This window comes from Aythya fuligula, chromosome 28 (assembly GCF_009819795.1).
Source record: "Aythya fuligula isolate bAytFul2 chromosome 28, bAytFul2.pri, whole genome shotgun sequence".
Taxonomy (NCBI): domain Eukaryota; kingdom Metazoa; phylum Chordata; class Aves; order Anseriformes; family Anatidae; genus Aythya; species Aythya fuligula.
In genome coordinates, this window is record NC_045586.1 from 1,092,658 (window position 1) to 1,111,763 (window position 19,106).

At 41.9% G+C, this 19,106-nt stretch overlaps 2 protein-coding genes and 1 pseudogene across 2 annotated transcripts; 2 read left to right on the plus strand and 1 right to left on the minus strand.

Annotated features, from left to right (window-relative positions):
* Window positions 1-1,807: 1,807 nt before the first annotated feature.
* Window positions 1,808-9,282, plus strand: LOC116499532 (annotated as a pseudogene).
* Window positions 9,283-10,800: 1,518 nt separating this feature from the next.
* On the minus strand, window positions 10,801-11,505 carry LOC116499792 (scale keratin-like). Its single transcript, XM_032204637.1, has one exon. It carries the CDS (start codon window positions 11,503-11,505, stop codon window positions 10,801-10,803), a length of 705 nt encoding a protein of 234 aa, XP_032060528.1.
* A 4,626-nt stretch (window positions 11,506-16,131) lies between these two features.
* On the plus strand, window positions 16,132-16,791 carry LOC116499809 (scale keratin-like). Its single transcript, XM_032204659.1, has one exon. The coding sequence runs from the start codon at window positions 16,132-16,134 to the stop codon at window positions 16,789-16,791; it is 660 nt and encodes a 219-aa protein (XP_032060550.1).
* The last annotated feature ends 2,315 nt before the right edge of the window (window positions 16,792-19,106 follow it).

Genomic DNA, 19,106 nt, shown 5'->3' on the forward strand with positions numbered 1-19,106 from the left:
CAGGAAAGATGCTGTATAAGATTTGTGCTTCAGAATCTTCCACAGAAACAGAATTGTTTGATGTTATCTCATTGGACTGGACATTTTATACCTTTTTTTTTTTTTTTTCTTTTTTCTTTTTTTTTCATATGAAAGAAGTGGTATCTTAGTTTTTCTAGTTATATCTTGGCCCTTGTACACAGCCATAACTCTTTCCAGTTCCTCCTGATTCTCACAGAGTTCTTCTTTCTCAATATTTTTTTTCTCTCATTTTGAGGCCTGAGTTGGATGTAAATTGTATGTGAATTCCCAGCCATTTTCTGAAAAACTCAGTCTCTCTCTTCTTCTCCTTGAGAGCACCTGAATTCCCCAAACTACAGCTGCTCATGGATTTGCTTCCAACTCATTAAAAGCTGAAATTCTTCATAATTTGCAACAATATTTACCTTGCAGAGGAGGGCTTGTAGAAGGGACTGTATTATGTAAATTCAGCTTAGTCTCCTTTAATGACACCAGGCAGATCCAAAAGAGTTTTGAAGGCAGAATAATTTTTTCTGAATTAATTATTCTAATGTTACCAGAAATTAACTTGGCCCAGAATATTTTAAGATGAAAGAAACTTGTGGTCAGATATGCATGCCACAAGATAAGGAAGTGAGGCAGTAATAAGCACAAATACTGAGGCAAAAAAACATGTAATCAGTAGTGTCTCATAAATAACTTCATGCACAAAGAATGTCCCAAGTTGTCAGGCAACTTGGAGTGCAGTATAAAAACCTGAGCAACTCAAGGTTCTTCCATCCATTTCTCTTGCCTTCCTTGCCTTCGTGTATAGGGTAAGTCTGAACTCTTTAGTTCTTTTTCTATATGTTGAACTGTTGCCTTGATGATTTTGTAGCTTTTCCTCTCTAATATTGTAGTAGATTCAGTTTTTTTTAATTATTTATTTTATTTTTTTTTTTCTTCTGAGGGAGGAAGTTGGGAGGGCTTTTCATTTAAAAGAGAATATTTTCTGTTGGTGGCCAGTTATAAAAATCATGGAATGGGGGAGTTAGACACGTTAGTTAGACAGTAAGGTTCATGTATTCAACTTCAGGATCCAAACGAGTTATTTGATATGGCAACTGAACATAAAAAAATCTGCAGTCACTTCTTAGGTCTGTTCAGAGTAGCGTGCTGGTCTGTGGAATATTTATCAAAGACCAGACATTCAGAGAAATAGGGGGCCAATACTGGCATTTTATTCTTTGCAGTTCTGGGTCACCAGCTTATCATGCAGAAAGCCTCAGTCCATGTCTGTCTTTGAATCCCAACTCATAGTTCTTCTGAATGCAAGGAGTGACCTTTAACCAACTGTCTCCCCATGCTCCAAACAACTGGAGAGATTTCCATGGTAGCTTCTGCTACTGATTTTAATGTTAATAGCAAGACAAAAAGTGGAAGTGTTCCCGAATTCAGCTGCCTGCTTTCCATTTCTTGTCAAACAAATGTTGAGTACTTCAGTTTCTATTTTCCAGTTTCTTAAAATTGGGAGAAGGGACCTCCAAGATGGGACTTGCATGAAAGAAAGCGATACAAAGATATGGGGAAGATTATTTCCTGTATTATCTTTTGGTAGGATGCTTGTCATTCTTGGCTGTTGAGCAAATATGCCAGCCTTGGATCAGGAATATCAGGCCAGGTCTTACCCATTCCAGCTGCGCACCTTCCTCTGAAGGCTACAGAATCAGTCTCCATTTCTCTAGGGCACACTGAGCCCTAATAGCTTTCCTGTGTGCAGCCTCTGCAAGGGGAAGTGTTCAAAGTTCCCTTTTTCCAGGGTAGCACTATGGCCATGTGGTTAGGGCACTCTCTGCAGTGTGAGCGACGAGGTTTTCAGCACCGCTACATGCCCCGGTTCCTTGGTGAGTTTACTAACCACGGAGGCTTCAGGGTAAGTTACTGAGCAAAACGCATTAGTGCTACCTTCCTTAGCAGTCTCCTTAAAGAAAATGCAAACTCAACCCTTTTTTCAAAGTACTCTGGAGCAAAAATTTAATCTTGCTCCCCATGCAATCTCTTGTTAGTTTGCTATACTAAAGAGAAGTTTAATCCAATTCTTGTATGGCATTTATTTCCTTCTTTTTCAGATTTACCTCCACCCCAGAGCAATGTCCTGCTATGATCTGTGTCCCCCCACCCCCTGTGGCCCAACCCCGCTTGCCAACAGCTGCAACGAGCCCTGTGTGCGGCAGTGCCAGGACTCAACAGTGGTGATCCAGCCCTCTCCTGTGGTGGTTACCCTGCCTGGCCCCATCCTCAGCTCCTTCCCCCAGAACACCGCTGTGGGATCCTCGGCATCTGCAGCTGTGGGGAGCGCTCTCAGTGCCGGGGGGGTTCCCATCTCCTCTGGCAGCTCCTTGGGATTTGGGAGCTTTGGCTATGCAGGCCTGGGCAGTGGGTACAGCCGGCCCTACCGTCGCTACAACACCTACCGCAGTGGCTTCTGTGGGCCTTGTTAAAGCATGAAGAGCAAGTATGAAGGAATGACCAGAAACGCTGAAGCACAACCTGATGCAGGAGAGAGCTCATGGCCATGGTTTTCAGATGTGATGTTAGGCACCCACAACTCCACCTGAAGTGCATGGAGCTGTGGGAGCTTGGCATCTCCTAAAATCAGGCCTTTGCTTGTCTTTTGTTATGCTTTACTTTATATTTCTGATCAGATGTCTTGTTGTCTTATGCTTTTTTTTTGTATTTGATAATGACTAGGTAAAATATGTAATTATTAGAAGTTGTTATGCATGACTGAATTAGTACAGTCCATTTAAGTTACAAAGAAGGAAGATATAATTTTGCTGAGTGTGTCACTGTGAGAGAGATGAGTGGGTACTGTCCTTACTGGACCTTGGAAATGTATTCCTTACACTTTACATTGCTTCCTTCCATTCCTCAGCCTCATTAAATTTGTGCTGCATCATATTCTGAGTCTGCCTGTGTTTCTTTCTACTCTCAGCCCATTTTCCAGCATGTCTGGGGTGAAACAGGTCTGTTTGCACGTCATCCATGCCAGAAACTATTGTGCAAATATCTTCAAACCAATTGCTAAATGGGAATGAGACAGATTTCAGTTGTGGACAACTTTTCCTTTTTTTTCTATATATGGTAAATTTTGCTGAAGAAAATTTGTCAAAGGCTAGAAACAGATGAGGTTCCCCTGCAATGGTTATGCCTTCTGTTGTAGCATAAGGAGGTAATCTTAAAGTAAGCAAGCTGTTTCTGCTTACTTTCTTTAAACACCCTTTACCTATTGCACTATGGAGATTGAAATGGGCCCTTTAACTGTTTTGATATCAATTTTCTATGAAAAATTGTTCATTTGACATAGATTTCTTCGAAGAGGGATGAGAATGGAGGAATAAGCTCACCTGAGAAAGAGGATGAGGTCCCCTTCAATGAGAAATAGCCTAAATTCAGGGAAAAGTTCACTGATGGAAATCATATTTCTCCTCATCCTTCTGTAGACGTAAGCAAGAAGAGGGCAGAGGGGTAGAGATACTGGAGGAAAATCTGGAGGAATATGAGGAACACTAGAAATTATGGGGGGTGCTGAAGTGTTACCTCCACTCATCTGTTCACAGTTTGATCTACAAACTGGAAGGAGATTGCAACTTTTTTAACCTATCTGTGATACTTAAGAGGAACCCTTTAAAAGAAAGGAGTGCTTATGCTTGTCTTGAGAGCACCTGAGCTTGCTAAGGGTGAAGGTGGAAGGAGAGAGGTGGCAAGCTGCTGCAACCCCTTGAGTGCACCTTGATGGGTGCAGCAGAACTCTTGGCAACTGTGAGCAGACTCCAGCAAGTGGTGGAGTTGAGGAAGAGAAGGCTATATGATGTTTTTGCAAAGGAATTAGCCATTGAAGTTTGCTGGCTTGGGACATGTATTTGTGAGAGAGAAATTAAAAGATTTTGAGTTCTATCCCTTTCTCACTGTGTCTTTATATACTTAGATCTATCTATTGTGCCTAGCAGATCTGAACTTTATATGGCATTGCTTTGTCCTAGCATGGTTGTCTGTGTTGTAATAAAGGAGGTCTTTAGAGACTGGGAGCTTTGGTCCCTGAGGGAAATAGGCTTGAAAAGTTCTATGTGAAAGCTCTGGGTGATTCAGTGTTCTGTCTCCCCACACACCTCACAGCCTGCTATCTGTGAAATTTCTTACTTGGAATCTTTGTACAGACTGATGCTGAACTATAATTAAGGCCAGAGAAAGATGTTGACAAAGTTATATTGACTACAGTCATTACTGAAGCTAAATTAAAGGAGGTACATCAGTTCGATGAAAGAATCCATAATTTCAAGGAGTAAGTTTTCTTAATTAACAACAGAAGAGAATAGAAAGTTAGCAGTTTGATAATACAATACAGCAGAAGGCTAGTCCGAATTTAATATATAATATGATTTTTTGCTATCTCAACTGAAGCTATTACTTGATTAAAGGGGATTCATTCCAAAGAAATCATTCTTCATTTACAGTTGCAGCAAAATAACTTTCTCTTACGGAGTTCAATCTGCCTATCTAGCACAACAAAGGAGTTACAATTGCACAGTAGCAATGTGACTGGAGAGTCATGGCTAAGGCACTAGAGTTCAAGTATCTCTAACATATCCAGGTGGAAAGACAGCATCTTTGCTCCCTAAAAAAATACATTTTATTACTGTTGTAATCTCCTTCTGCAACTCTCTGTTAAGTTTTAATCTAATTGACTGCATTAAACCCCTCTGCAGATGTAACCTCTGTGCTTATAAAGTCTTGCTGAAGTTGGGATATTTCCTTTGTGTATTCAGAAAGGAGAAAGGTCTGGTATGTTGCTTATTTATTTAACACAAACAAACAAACAAACAAACAAAAACCTAAAGCATGATTCCCTCCCTTAATTCATATCACAGACTGCCTTTTTTTGTAATAAAATTACTGTAGCAGCAAATGTTGCATCATCCTAAAAGTGAAAGTTTTATTCAGTGCTGCAGAATATGAGCTAGATTATTGTGTTCTGGATAAATTTTCTAGACAAGACAAGCTGCTTTTCAAATTACTACTCTGTTGGCTTTGGAAACGTCACCCCATGTTAGATTGGGGCTTATGTAATTGGGCAGCAGGTGTGCAATAACACAGTACCAGACTACAACAGCAGCATAAAAAATAGCACATGATACTGTATACATGCTCTGAAACAAACAAACAAACAAAAAAAAGTCATTATCTTCTTTCTAGACTGATAAATTTCCATCTGTTAATCTCTGAACAGATTGAAGAATTTGGTCCCATGGATGGAAGTGGGACACTCTCTTTGGTCTTGCTGTCTGTAAAGGCATATTTCAATGCCAAACTTTATGAAACTGAAACCAAAATTATAGTGTCTGCTGTGCCTGCAGGGATTAGAGAAGACAGAAAGGTTCTGAAAGATGAGAGCTTTTATAGCTTTCTCAGGCTCCCTGGAGGACCCAAGACATTCTTGCACACTTACTAACTAGGTCTTGCATTTTTATTTATTTTTTTAATTCTTCTCTTTTTGCATATGGCTGTGTTCCAACTAGTAAAATTGTTTTGTTTACTGTTTATGTTTATTGCCTGGACTTATCCTGGTGTTAGATGAAAACCATGATCCATGATGTCTCTTTCATCTTTATGGTTTGCATCCTTTAAATCTGTCTGGCTCCATAATACAAACTCCACCTTCCCAAGATGTGGATGAGTCAAAATTCAATTTGGTTAGGAATTTTGTCTGCTCTTCAACATTTTGGTCACACTGGTTCATGGGAGCAATGTCACAGCAAGAACTTTTAATTTAAGACTTGAGTGTGCAATTTCATCCCTGATAAGTGACTGCGAGATTTAGGTTTGCTACTCTTTGTAATATTCCAATAAGCAATATCCCAAAGTTCCTGGGATGATGAGATTGAATCAGTGGAGCTAATTTGACACATGAACACCTTCGGGAGAGAAATTGTGACTCTCTTATCATCACCATACCTTTTGATAAGCTTTATTATTATTATTTATTTATTTATCTTTAATACATGCTTCTATCATGGTCAAGAAATAGCTATTTCTACAAAGGAATATGTATTTTAACATTCTGATACCACAGTGGTTTGTTTTTATGTGTGTATTGGTAAGGGTATTGGAGAATAAATAATAAATCTCAAGGGACAGAAGAGCTTCAGACAGTAGTGTCACTGTTTGGGGCAATATGGGTAATGTCATCTCATACCTAAGGACATCCAGTGACTGATGATTGGAATGAGATTTTTGAAGCATGTGATTTTATGCAAACAGATTAAATTTTGAGGAAAAAATTGAATGACTCCAGCTTCTGAAGCCATATAATGTGATGCAGTTTGGGAGCTTTATCAGTAATCCTGGTCACATTTTGAACACCAACTATGTTCAAATAATGTCACACACCTTCAAATCTTCTGTTAAGTCAATATTTGCATGTCTGAGCCATTGATGAAATTTTTTTGTGAACTCTGAAGACCTTTGTTCTTGAAAACTGTGCAATCAGCATTTATTTCCCAGGAGATCTTCATGAAGATACTAACACTTAAGATATAATTTACATGTCTCTAAGTGATTTAAACATTAGGAGTAGGAGATTGGAGTGTTGATCTCTGCCCTAAAGTCTGTTTATGCATTGTATACAATTACTTCTTAATCTAGAAATTGTCTTTGAAAAAGAAATTGAAATGTTGCACGTTGCAACATTCTTTAAGACCATGCAAAATGAAAACAAAGTTATTCGCTTTCAAGAAAGGAAAAAAAAAAATTATACACTTCTGTAGGTAGCTACCATTAATTTGGAGTATAATTTTGTATAATATTGGAAGACACGGTAGGGGAAAAGATTTATGTAGCTGCACATGTAAAACCTGTGACTTTAATGACCCCATAGGTAAGCCTGCTCAAAACTTTGAGTGTCGGTGTCTCTGACTAGCCAAAAATTCACATGCATCCTCAATTTGACCTGAGCTGTTTTTCCTAGAGTTTGATGTAGGAATAAAGTTAAAACTGCAGACTCCTTAGATTAAGGATGTTGATGCTCAGTCTCCAGATTGAAGACCTGGATCTCAAATTCCTTCACGGAAATGCACTAGCTTATGTTAAATGAATAGATAAAACTGCCGACACTCTTTCATCCTGTCTCCTGAGTCAAGGAAGTAAAATAATATTTTCCCTTAAATAATAATTCCCTGGAAGTACTTTTGAGGGTGCTAAAGTGGAATCAACTCTGCTAAGGGTTTTCTGTAGCAACATGGTTATCTGAGTGTGTGCAGCTGCACGGCTGCTTAAGAGGAAATTGCTCCGGTTCTAAGTCAGAGCCAGAGGTGTGAGCAACTTATGGTCTTTGTAAAGTGCAAGGGGGAAGTCACGGGGGAGTTTTTATCATATGCATCTTTCCTAATATATTTATTCATCTCTGTCAAATGATGTGCATGGCATATATTGTCCTTAGGATGCAAAATCATTTCCTTAGTAGCTGAGATGAATCAGTTGATCTGACCAGGAATTAACAGGGCTCATAAGATGTTTAAGATAAAAGAAACTTCTATAGTGGAATGCATATGTTATGATGAGGAAATTAAAACAAGGCAACAGCAAGGAAAAATAAATTATCAGCTGGGAATATTTTGCATAGAAGAAGTCTTTAGCAAAAGTCCTCAGGCACTCAGGGACAGAGTATAAAAGCCAGCACAGTGCAAGTTGCTGCCATCCACATCTATTTTATTCTCCTTGGTGAAAGGGTAAGTCTGAATCTTTCTATGTCCTGAATGATTTTTTATTTTTACACTGGCCTGTTTTATACCAGTCTAAGGTTTATGCTCTTCATCAGTGTGTGTGGGAGACCTGCAAGTAGCTCTTCCCATGCAGGGAGGCAGCTGGTCTTTGAAGGGTGGCAATTGCTGGGCACAGGACATCACTCATTTTTCAGTTGGGTCACTGGAGCATTCAGTCCCAAGATGCTGAAATCACTGCATGTGAATTGCTTAGCAACTAGAATTGGGTGTGGAGAACCTGCACAAAGATTTTTGGCTCTTGGAGCTTTATCTGAAGGTAGAGAGGTATGTGGACTTGAATTTTTCAAAAGCGTGCTGAGCAATATTGAAAGTATATCCTTTCTTGCACCAGGATACCAGGAAAAATAATCCTTCTCCATGCCTAAGTACTTTGGGATCAAAAACATTTGAATTGTCTCCTTCTAAAATGCTCTGTATACTTTGGCACTAGATCTACATAGCAGCACCTCAGTAGCCTGTAACTGAAATATCAGCACAGCTCCCATCTATTTTTTCTTATCAAATAATATGGGACAATGTCAGCTTCCATTTCTTCCTTTAATAAACAGGCTGAAAGTTGCTTTCTCTTCAAGACTGATATATGAGGAAATAAGCACAAAGGACAGGGGAAGAGTAGGTGTTAGGCAAAATATTTGTTGTTTTGCTGTTTAAGAGGCAAGCTTATATGCGGAGAGGATACTGCCACATTATCAGGTTATGCTCCTCACTTATCCCTGCTGAGGAATTTTATCTTCTTCTCTCTATTGTGGAACAAATCACAACATGGTACAAAGTTTCTCATAACTGTATGGTCAGGACATCACAAATACTGACCCTTACTTCCTACCTACTGCAGGTTCCATACAACCTAGGGAGTATTGTGAGAAATGAGCTACCAGGGACTGCTCAGGATCAGGCAGAACTGCCCCTTGAGCTGTCCTCTGTAATGGAGACTAGTCTGGGTTTCACTGAAATCCCCTTTCGATCCAAGACTGACACATCATTATTTTCTCCCCACAGTCTCTAGTTAGCTTTTGGTACTCTCCAGCATCTCAGCAGCTCAGTTACATAACTATAATTACAATTTTTTCCTGTACTTACTGTCTTCTCTATGTTTCAGATTTACCTCCATCCCACAGCCATGTCCTGCTATGACCTCTGTCCTTCCAATCCCTGTGGCCCAACCCCGCTTGCCAACAGCTGCAACGAGCCCTGTGTGCGGCAGTGCCAGGACTCAACTTATGTGATCCAGCCCTCTCCCGTGGTGGTGACCCTGCCCGGCCCCATCCTCAGCTCCTTCCCCCAGAACACCACTGTGGGATCCTCGGCGTCTGCAGCTGTGGGGGATGCTCTCAGTGCTGGGGGGGTCCCCATCTCCTCTGGAAGCTCCTTGGGACTTGGGGGCCTTGGCTATTCAGGCCTGGGTGGCCTTTATGGGAGGTCCTACCGTCGCTACAACCGCCGTGGGAGCTGTGGGCCGTGCTAAAGCCCCAAGGAAAAACCACAGAGAAAAGGAACCAGAAGCTTAAAAGCACGATCCAGACACAGGACAGAGTTCATGACCATGGCCTTACACTAGCTGACCACCCTCAGCTTTTCCCTGAGCTAATGGGACTGCAGGAGCTTGGCATTTCTGATTTAATGCCTTTCTCTGTTATCAATGAGGTGAAAAATGTAACTTTGATTGCTGCATATTGGCATTGGGTGTCCAGCCGTAAAGCATTGCCTTGAAATGTATGATTAGTTTTATCCAAATTGAAACCTATTGCTTTCCTGTGCTGTATATTTTATTTTATTTTTTAGTTATTCTACTTCTTGCTCATTAAACTTATGGTGCATCATAAACATATCCTCTGATGTTTTTCCTTTCTTCTTTTCTTTTGAGCTCTTTTTTTTGGATAAATTTGTCAGTTTATAAGTTGTCAGTACCAGGCAGATCTTCATTTAAATCATACCATAACAATTAGTGAGGAGATAATTAAAGACACATGTAAACCGTGAGTAATACCTGTTTTCTGATAAGGTGTTTTTCCTTAGCCACACTTCTTTCAGAACAATATTAAATATTCATTCCTGGCTAACAAACAGTGGGTAAAACAGGTGGGGAAATCTAATCCTGTCTTACAGGCAATGTCCTTTCATCTCTTGCTGTTCCAGTTCCTTAGAGCTCGTAAAATCCCAGCAACCTCCTCTATTATTTTCCTGACTCATTTTTTAACTCTATGGAGAATTAACATTAAGAAAAATGGCAGTAAATAACAGCAAAAACATTAAAAATTAACAAATTAGATAAGAAAATTATGTATGATTCTTCCTTTGTTTGCTTGTTTGTTTAGGAATACTGAAATTAAGGGGTAATTGGTTACTAAATTATGTAGTGATTAGGGGACCTTTGAGGTGTCACCAGAAATCCTCAGAGCAATAACAATTACCCCTCCTGTTCTAAACCTTGGGGAAGATAATGACTTCTGAATTGCTAAACAAATATTCATTAACACAATGCTGACGCCTTAAGGATCTCAATGAAAATTTCATTCTACAATTTGAAAAGACATGGAGCAGGGCAGATTTTCTGATAAGTTAACTCAGCACACTAGGGAGTTAATTTTGCTCCCAGAGGAGTCTGAGGGACAAATGAAAACCAAGGAGTCTCACATGCAACACCACGGGACTTTATTGTGACAGGGAAGCATAGCAGGCAAATACAGAAACTCAAGGTGATCCAAGAGGAAAGGCATGATGCAAGTACTGCGTCGTGGGTACTGGTGCCCTGCTCAGGGCCCCAGGGCCAGTCGAGGTGGCAGGAGGCTGCAGGGGACGCTGAGGAGGCAGCCAGGGCACACTGTGGCACAGGGCAGTGGGACACTGGGCACACAGCCACCTCCAGTCCTCGTGCCCCGGCAGATGATGGGTGCTGCTGGTCCCTAGGGCTCTTGCTCTGTGTCCCCATGCCAGGGTCCTTGCTTCAGGGCTGTCGCTGGCTCTGGGCATGGCTGTGGTGGCCTTAGAAAGACCCACAGCTACCGCGGCGGGACCTTCTCCACCTGGTACCAGGGAGGCAATAGCCCATGCCACAGGAGGACAGGCCAGAGCTGTAGGACCTGCCAAAATTGCCAAAGCCACTAGAGCCATACAGGCCCCCGTAGCCCAGGGAGCCCCCGTAGCTCAAGTCATCCCCATAACCTAGGCAGCTCCCATAGCCCTGGGACCCGCCGTAGCCCCCCAGGCCAAAGTTGCCCCCATAGCCCTGGGACCCGCCGTAGCCCCCCAGGCCAAAGGAGCTCCCATAGCCCTGGGACCCGCCGTAGCCCCCCAGGCCAAAGGAGCCCCTATAGCCCTGGGAGCTGCCATAGCCCCCCAAGCCCAGAGAGCCCCCGTAGCCCTGGAACCCCCCCAGGCCAAAGGAGCCCCCAAAGCCTTGTGACCCTCCAAAACCAAAGGGGCCCCCATAGCCCAGGGAGCCCCCATAGCCCAGGTTGCTTCGGGAGCTGAAGGAGCCTCCCAGAGTGGTTGGGCCCGAGGATCCCACAATGCTCTCCTGAGGAAAAGAGCTGAGCACAGGGCCCGGGACTGTCACCACCGCCGGCGGGGGGATGATCACAGCTCTGGAGGGGGGACACTGCTGCACGCAGGGCTCGTTGTAGCTCTCGGCAATTGGCTGAGGGCAGGTCACCCCGTACGGTCTGTAGGACTCCATGGAGCAAGACATCCTTCTTGTGATGGCTGTGAGTCTGCAGTGCACAGTAGAAAGCAGGTTTAAGGGAAATGGACAAGCCTTAGAGCTGCACTATGAGGAGGTGAACCAAGATTTCTAAGTGTTGGATGCATTTCTGAATCAGCAGAAGTTAAGAGTGAATGTACATATATAACAAATGAAACTCTTTCTTGTATCAACTGCCCTTATTTTATGTTTAAGCTTTAATCTTATCATGACCAGCTTTGTAAAAAATCTGATGTGAAACAGAAATTCTGTTCTGGAGAAATTACTAGTGCCAGACTGGAGTTACTCAGTGATTTGTCTCCAGCATTTTGTACTGCTGAGGAAGCACTCTCAAGGTATAAGAACCAGGGAAAAAGAAGTCAGTATGAATAGGAGAAAAATCTCATTGCCTTATTTGTTAATTCAGGCTTCCTAAGACACTTCAAGTATTTGTATTTTTCTAGTTTGAAGATTTACTTCCTCTCCTAATGCAGTGACTCCTGATGTTCTCTCTGGACAGATTGATTTTCAGCATGAAACAAAGGGCATAAGTCTGTGATCACAAATGCAGGAATCATCTCCATGACAAAAGCATTGTAAAAATAAAAAGTAATGGTAGTAGAAAGACTAAGTGGAAACCATGCTTACCTTGTTTGCTGCAGAGACTGAGGCAAGAGAAGTGGATAGAAGGGCTGCAGGTAACATGAGCTTTTATATGCTTCTTCAGCTGGTGTCTTTAAGCCATCATTTGTGCCTCTGGTCCTAATTTGTTACAAAACAAACATGATAGTGGGAGCTTTCATATTGCCTTGTCAGCACTGTCCCTCCCAAGAGTTACTATGGGTGTGATACAATGTTGATGACAATCAGTTATCTGTGATTTTCATTTTAGAGGATTTATGAAACTTGGATCCAAAGGGTTGCATCCTGTACAGTCATTGACTGAAAGCCAGAGCAAGAAACATGCGTCATGTTAGTCCCATTTTAATGTTTGGAATAGTACCTGCATGGCATGGGGCCCTTTCTGTGCCATGTGCAAGAACTAGGTGAAGGTCATCCAATGTGAGCTAGACATTCAGCTCTGAGAAGACACAAGTTCTCCTCACACAGAATCATGGAAGGGTTCAGTTTGGAATGGACCTCTGGAGGTCATCTGTTCCACGCCCCGGGCTCAAGTGTTTCCAGATGTTCAGGTGGAGCCTCCTGTGTTCCAGTTTGTGCCCATTTCCTATTGTCCTCTTCTTGCAGTCTGTTGGGGATATGTAAACATTCTGACAGATCAGGGCAAAGGGCTGATGTTTTGCAGGCTCACTCCTGATGGAATAGGTATTGTGGTCAGACACCACCTTGGTGTCTTTTGGTTGGGTACTGACAGGGTGGTCAGGCACTGGAACAGGCTCCCCAGGGCAGTGTTCATAGCAACAAGCCCGCTGGAGTTTAAGAAGTATTTGAACACCGCTCAGACGTAGGATTGGATTCTTTGGTGGTCCTGTATGGAGCCAGAAGTTTGAATTAATATGGGTCATTGTGGGTACCTTTCAACTTGGGAGATTCTGTGATTCTATGATTTGTATTGCTAGTAACGACAAGAGAGCAATAGGACATGACAAAGTTTCTAGCTTGTTTTAAGCTTTTTGTTTTATCTGTAACTAATTCAGGCAGGGAGATTTGTGTCTGATTTAATGCATTTCCAGTAACATACGGGAATGATACAGTCTCGTTGTTGCTATAAATACTAACTAAAACCCAGTGGAGCTGGCATTCATCTATTGAAAACTCTTCCAACATCATTCACTCAACTCTGCTGAGACAATTCAGATGACACCAGGTTAAAAGAGGAGTGGCTGATCTGAGAATGGCTGCTCTAGAGAAGCAGAAAAGGCCTTTTTGATGCCATCAGAACTGTTAATGGGGTCTCTGTCTAAAGCTTATAACCACTTGAAAATTTATTTTGGAATCTCACCTTATGCAAGTTAGAAATACATTTCAAAACAATCCTTATTTATTTATTTATTTATTTTTAATCCCCATCCCAGAAGTACTGAGCACTTAAGAAAAAAAGGGAAATTAAAATATATCCCTTTTAATAGTATTTTATTAATGGGATAATTCTGTGGTATCACACAATTATTTGCGAATCTGTTGTTCTCTAATTTAACAATATTTCAAAAGATAGGCTATAAATGACCTCTAAATTGTTAAATAGATGTACCTTTGAAGTGTCATCAGGATTTGCTGATAATAATGACAGACACCTAGAAGATAATGACTTTAAGCTGCTTCACAAACACTCATTAATACTTAATGCTTGCAATTTCTGTTATAATCATACTAAATGAAGAAGGGCAGGATTTAGAAGCTCCCTTGTTATGAAACAGCATCATTCAAAAATATGCCAACCAACGTCACTCATTTTGCTTCCATAATCAGGCAGTGATTTTTAAATTTGACATTTGCAATGATTTAATTTTCATTCATAATGTCAAGCTCTTTATTCTATTAGATATTAACAAGTTTGGGGAGATTACGATGTTCATGCTACAGATGCAAATAGTAGCTTCATCTCCTTTTATGAGCCTGTATTTTGGTAACATGCCTGAAATGTCTAATATCTTAAATTCTAAGGAAAAAATAAGAGCCCCCTTAAAGGTTGCCTGAATTTTCAGACTGAACAAGTTATTTTCCCATGTTCTGAAAAACAAAGGGTCTCAAACTGATGTCCTAAATTCTCTGCTCTCATAGTCTCCAGATCTCATGCTGTCACCCCTACATGACCCCCTATCTTATACATGAAGCCATACATTATGACACAAGCACTTCGTCCACACACCTCTAAATTGACGCTCTTGCACAAGATTTGCATGCTGATGGTAGCACGTTGGTGTAGAACAATCCTACAACAATCGAATATGAATTTTTAGTAGGTGTTTGTGAAGCCTCTTATCATTCCTTGGAAGATCTGGAACATCTCTGAGATGTGTCACTGACATTTCAAAGACAACAGTAAAATAACAACAGAAGACTCTTTATAATTCATCAGTAATTAATGTCATTTGGGTTGCAAACAAAGACAAAAAAAAATATGTTTCTAAACCAGATGTGGATACCTGAAATTCTCCTTTCTACTACCTCTTTCCCCCCTTTTTATCCACTTTCAGTGTCTTTCACCTTCCAAAATGACTCCTAGTTGCTATTGTAACTATTTTCAAAAAATAAATAAATAAATAAATAAAGGCTGCTTTGAATGCTTTGAAGTGGCTGACTAGGCGATGCTTTGCCACTCCTTCTATACTTGAATATTTGTTGTTCTTCACTCTAAAGGTCTTGAGAGAGATATACAAAAAAAAAGTTTGTTCTTTTTGATAATTTTTTTAAACGATCTCTCCTCCAAATTCTCCAAATTTCTGATAGAGGTAGTTGCTATGTAAATTTAAGTAGTTTATTCAATGCATTCACTCCAGTAGCAACAATATTTACCACTGTATCTCTAGATATCTTTTATGGTCTCCCCTGAGTGCATTACACTGCAGGAAATCAACAGAGCTAGTGATTGGTCTATAATGAGATATTCCAGACCCCAGACCCAAATTATTCATAGGACCCATCATTTCCTATTCTGTGATGCAAATTCAGATGTCAGATTGGATTTGCCACACTGAGCAGCCCAAATGATGACAGTCATTGTAAGTACACTATCTGAAAAAAAAAAAAAGTAAAACCTTTATATAGCAAATATTGACTAGTAGCAAACGTTATCTGTGACTTGTTTTTAACCAGTAAACCACATTGTAGTCATGTTACATAAAACATATATGTGTTATATAAAACTTAAAGTGTACTTAAATAACAGATCCACCAATGCTGGTGTTGGGCACTAGATGACTGCAAGATCCCATCATTCATAAATCCAATGCCCATGACTTGGTAATGGCATTGTATCACACCATTTTTTTCAATGATGGGAGTGGCAGTGCAAAGCAAGCAAAAATAAATCCCTCAATATCAAGGTTGTTTTGTTACTATGTAAGACCTAAGGCACAAAGGGTGTATCATATCCTGTAAGCAGTCTGAGAAATGTATAAAAGCTCTCCCTACTCCAAGCCTCACTATCCACTTCTCCTGGCTTATTCTCCTTGGTGAACAGGGTAAGTCCTATTTGGCTCAACCTCTGTCCTTCTAAATCATATGTGATGCTATGGAATGGCAGGCTTGGAGAACTGCAAGTGTTGGAAGGTCTCCTTACAACAAAATGGGCGATTTTATAATGTCATTTTCACTATCCATTTCCCAGGCATTTTAGTTCCAATTCAGGAGCTACATGCACTAGGAAATTTTAAGTATCACAGGGAGCATAATAAATACATCTTGTGGTAGCATTTGCCCCATAAGAACAAATGTTTCCACTTAGAAGTTGGGTGCTACTAGAGAAGCAATATGAACCTAGAGAAATGACTGGCTATAACTGACGCTTCCTTTCTTAACCTACTGTAAATATACTAGCAAATTTTAGTCTGTTTAAGCTGTGCTTATAAATTAGATTCATTAGATTCTTCATAGTGCAGCTCTAAGGCTTGTCCATTTCCCTTAAACCTGCTTTCTACTGTGCACTGCAGACTCACAGCCATCACAAGTAGGATGTCTTGCTCCATGGAGTCCTACAGACCGTACGGGGTGACCTGCCCTCAGCCAATTGCCGAGAGCTACAACGAGCCCTGCGTGCAGCAGTGTCCCCCCTCCAGAGCTGTGATCATCCCCCCGCCGGCGGTGGTGACAGTCCCGGGCCCTGTGCTCAGCTCTTTTCCTCAGGAGAGCATTGTGGGATCCTCGGGCCCAACCACTCTGGGAGGCTCCTTCAGCTCCCGAAGCAACCTGGGCTATGGGGGCTCCCTGGGCTATGGGGGCCCCTTTGGTTTTGGAGGGTCACAAGGCTTTGGGGGCTCCTTTGGCCTGGGGGGGTTCCAGGGCTACGGAGGCTCTCTGGGCTTGGGGGGCTATGGCAGCTCCCAGGGCTATAGGGGCTCCTTTGGCCTGGGGGGCTACGGCGGGTCCCAGGGCTATGGGAGCTCCTTTGGCCTGGGGGGCTACGGCGGGTCCCAGGGCTATGGGAGCTGCCTAGGTTATGGGGATGACTTGAGCTACGGGGGCTCCCTGGGCTACGGGGGCCTGTATGGCTCTAGTGGCTTTGGCAATTTTGGCAGGTCCTACAGCTCTGGCCTGTCCTCCTGTGGCATGGGCTATTGCCTCCCTGGTACCAGGTGGAGAAGGTCCCGCCGCGGTAGCTGTGGGTCTTTCTAAGGCCACCACAGCCATGCCCAGAGCCAGCGACAGCCCTGAAGCAAGGACCCTGGCATGGGGACACAGAGCAAGAGCCCTAGGGACCAGCAGCACCCATCATCTGCCGGGGCACGAGGACTGGAGGTGGCTGTGTGCCCAGTGTCCCACTGCCCTGTGCCACAGTGTGCCCTGGCTGCCTCCTCAGCGTCCCCTGCAGCCTCCTGCCACCTCGACTGGCCCTGGGGCCCTGAGCAGGGCACCAGTACCCACGACGCAGTACTTGCATCATGCCTTTCCTCTTGGATCACCTTGAGTTTCTGTATTTGCCTGCTATGCTTCCCTGTCACAATAAAGTCCCGTGGTGTTGCATGTGAGACTCCTTGGTTTTCATTTGTCCCTCAGACTCCTCTGGGAGCAAAATTAGCTCTTGTACAGTGACATTGTATCTGGGTTCCCTCAGGAATCCAAACATCATGTGAAAAAATGAACTGTTGTTCAGCCTTTCATCCAATTATTAGGTGTGTACATTTAATTTATTATTATTACTACTACTACTAATAATAATGATTATTGTTTTGCACGACTTTAGTCAATAGGTATTCTGCAGAACTGTCAGTGGCCTTAAAATGGCTTACACATCAGTTTCTGCATTTGTGTTTTTATGTTGAAACAAAACACACACATATCATGGTATTGTTGTGTGTGTGTGTGTGTGTGTGTGTGTTTTTTTTTTTCCTGTGCAGGAAATATTTATTTTATTTTATTTTGTTTTATTTTATTTTATTTTATTTTATTTTATTTTATTTTATTTTATTTTATTTTATTTTATTTTATTTTATTTTATTTTATTTTAATCTTTTACAAGTTTTCCTGGTATATTATCCTTTGAAGGACAGGATGCATATTGTGAATTAATTGTGTGTTAAGCTCAGATGAGTTCATGGACCTGTTAACTGTTCTTGTTGTTGTAAGACAGCAGTAGACAAAGGAACAAGAGGAAAAGCCCACCAATGTTAAGAGTGGGATTTGTGCAAGCTTTGTGAGCTATTTTGCCTTTCAGTGATGGGTGTGGAAACTTGATACCAAGAGCTGAACTTCCCAACCTGTAAGACTGTTACAAAGACATGACTGTGTCTGTGGGAGCAGAAATCTGATTGCATTGTGCATCAAAACTGCAATGACAGTGAAAGTTGGAGGAAAACTACATAAAATTCATTGACATAGTTTAAAATCCCTGCATTTTTTAAATTAATCTGTGAGAAATATCCTCAACCAGCATAAAATGAGAAACGAGACAGAAGGAATTTAGATAATCTGTAGTGTTTAATGTGTCATCAACAGGGATGCTCCTGCTGCCTTGGCCTGCAGCTACTTTAGAGGAGCTGGCTGTACCAGTGGGAGGAGAAGTGGGAGGAGAAGGGGCTGGAGTACCTGTTGCTGAGGGTGGAGAGGGCTGAGCTCCCGGACCTGCAGCCAAAAAGTGCCCCAGAGTCATAGAGAGTCCTGCTGCAGAGGCTCCCCAGGCCAATGCATGCCCCAGAGGTGGAAGAGCCCCCAAAGGCAGGTGCTCTGGAGGAGGCCACCACGGATTTCTGGGGGAAGGATCTGAGGATGGGGCCAGGGAAGGTGACGACAACGGGGGGCGGCTGGATGAAGGCTGTTGAGTCGGGGCACTGCTGCGCACACAGCTCGTTGCAGCTCTCAGAGATGGGCTGGGGGATGGCAACACTGGTTTTCAGTGAGTACAGGTCGTTGGAAGCCATCTTGCAGGATGAAGGTCAGACTGCAAGCCCCAAGATGTGGCTTTGCTTGAAATAGGAGTGTTACTCCTGGAATGCCACTGAACACAGCTGAAAAAGTGATCATTTATTAGATGAATCTTAAACTTCATAGAATATTAAAATAATGATCTGAAATAACATTGTTTTCATCTGTGATTTTTAACCTTCTTGACTAAGAATATCCAAATTTTGTTTATGAGGAATGAGTTTCTGCATTTGCACCCATTCCCCCTAATCTTGCATTCACCCTTGCTTTCACTAACAGAATAGTCACAGAGATAAACCGCCTAATGCTGCTCAAAATCCGAGTATGGCTATAGAAAACACAAGAAATCTAAAAACCATACTCACTAAGCTCAGCAAGGTGAATAAGCCACAAAAAATGCCTGAATGTACTCAGGGGCTTATATAGAGTTTCTTGGCATGACTTCAGGATTTGAAACTCATTTGGCACTTGGCTGCTAACAGAAATTGTTTAACAGTTCTGTATGTTGAAATTTTTGTGGTTGTCATAGTTATAATTTTATTCAAAGTCTCATATCATGTGATGGATTT

Coding starts and splice junctions, on each gene's coding strand:
- LOC116499792 (XM_032204637.1), bottom strand. CDS start 11,505: ATGTCTTGCTCCATGGAGTCCTACAGACCGTACGGGGTGACCTGCCCT.
- LOC116499809 (XM_032204659.1), top strand. CDS start 16,132: ATGTCTTGCTCCATGGAGTCCTACAGACCGTACGGGGTGACCTGCCCT.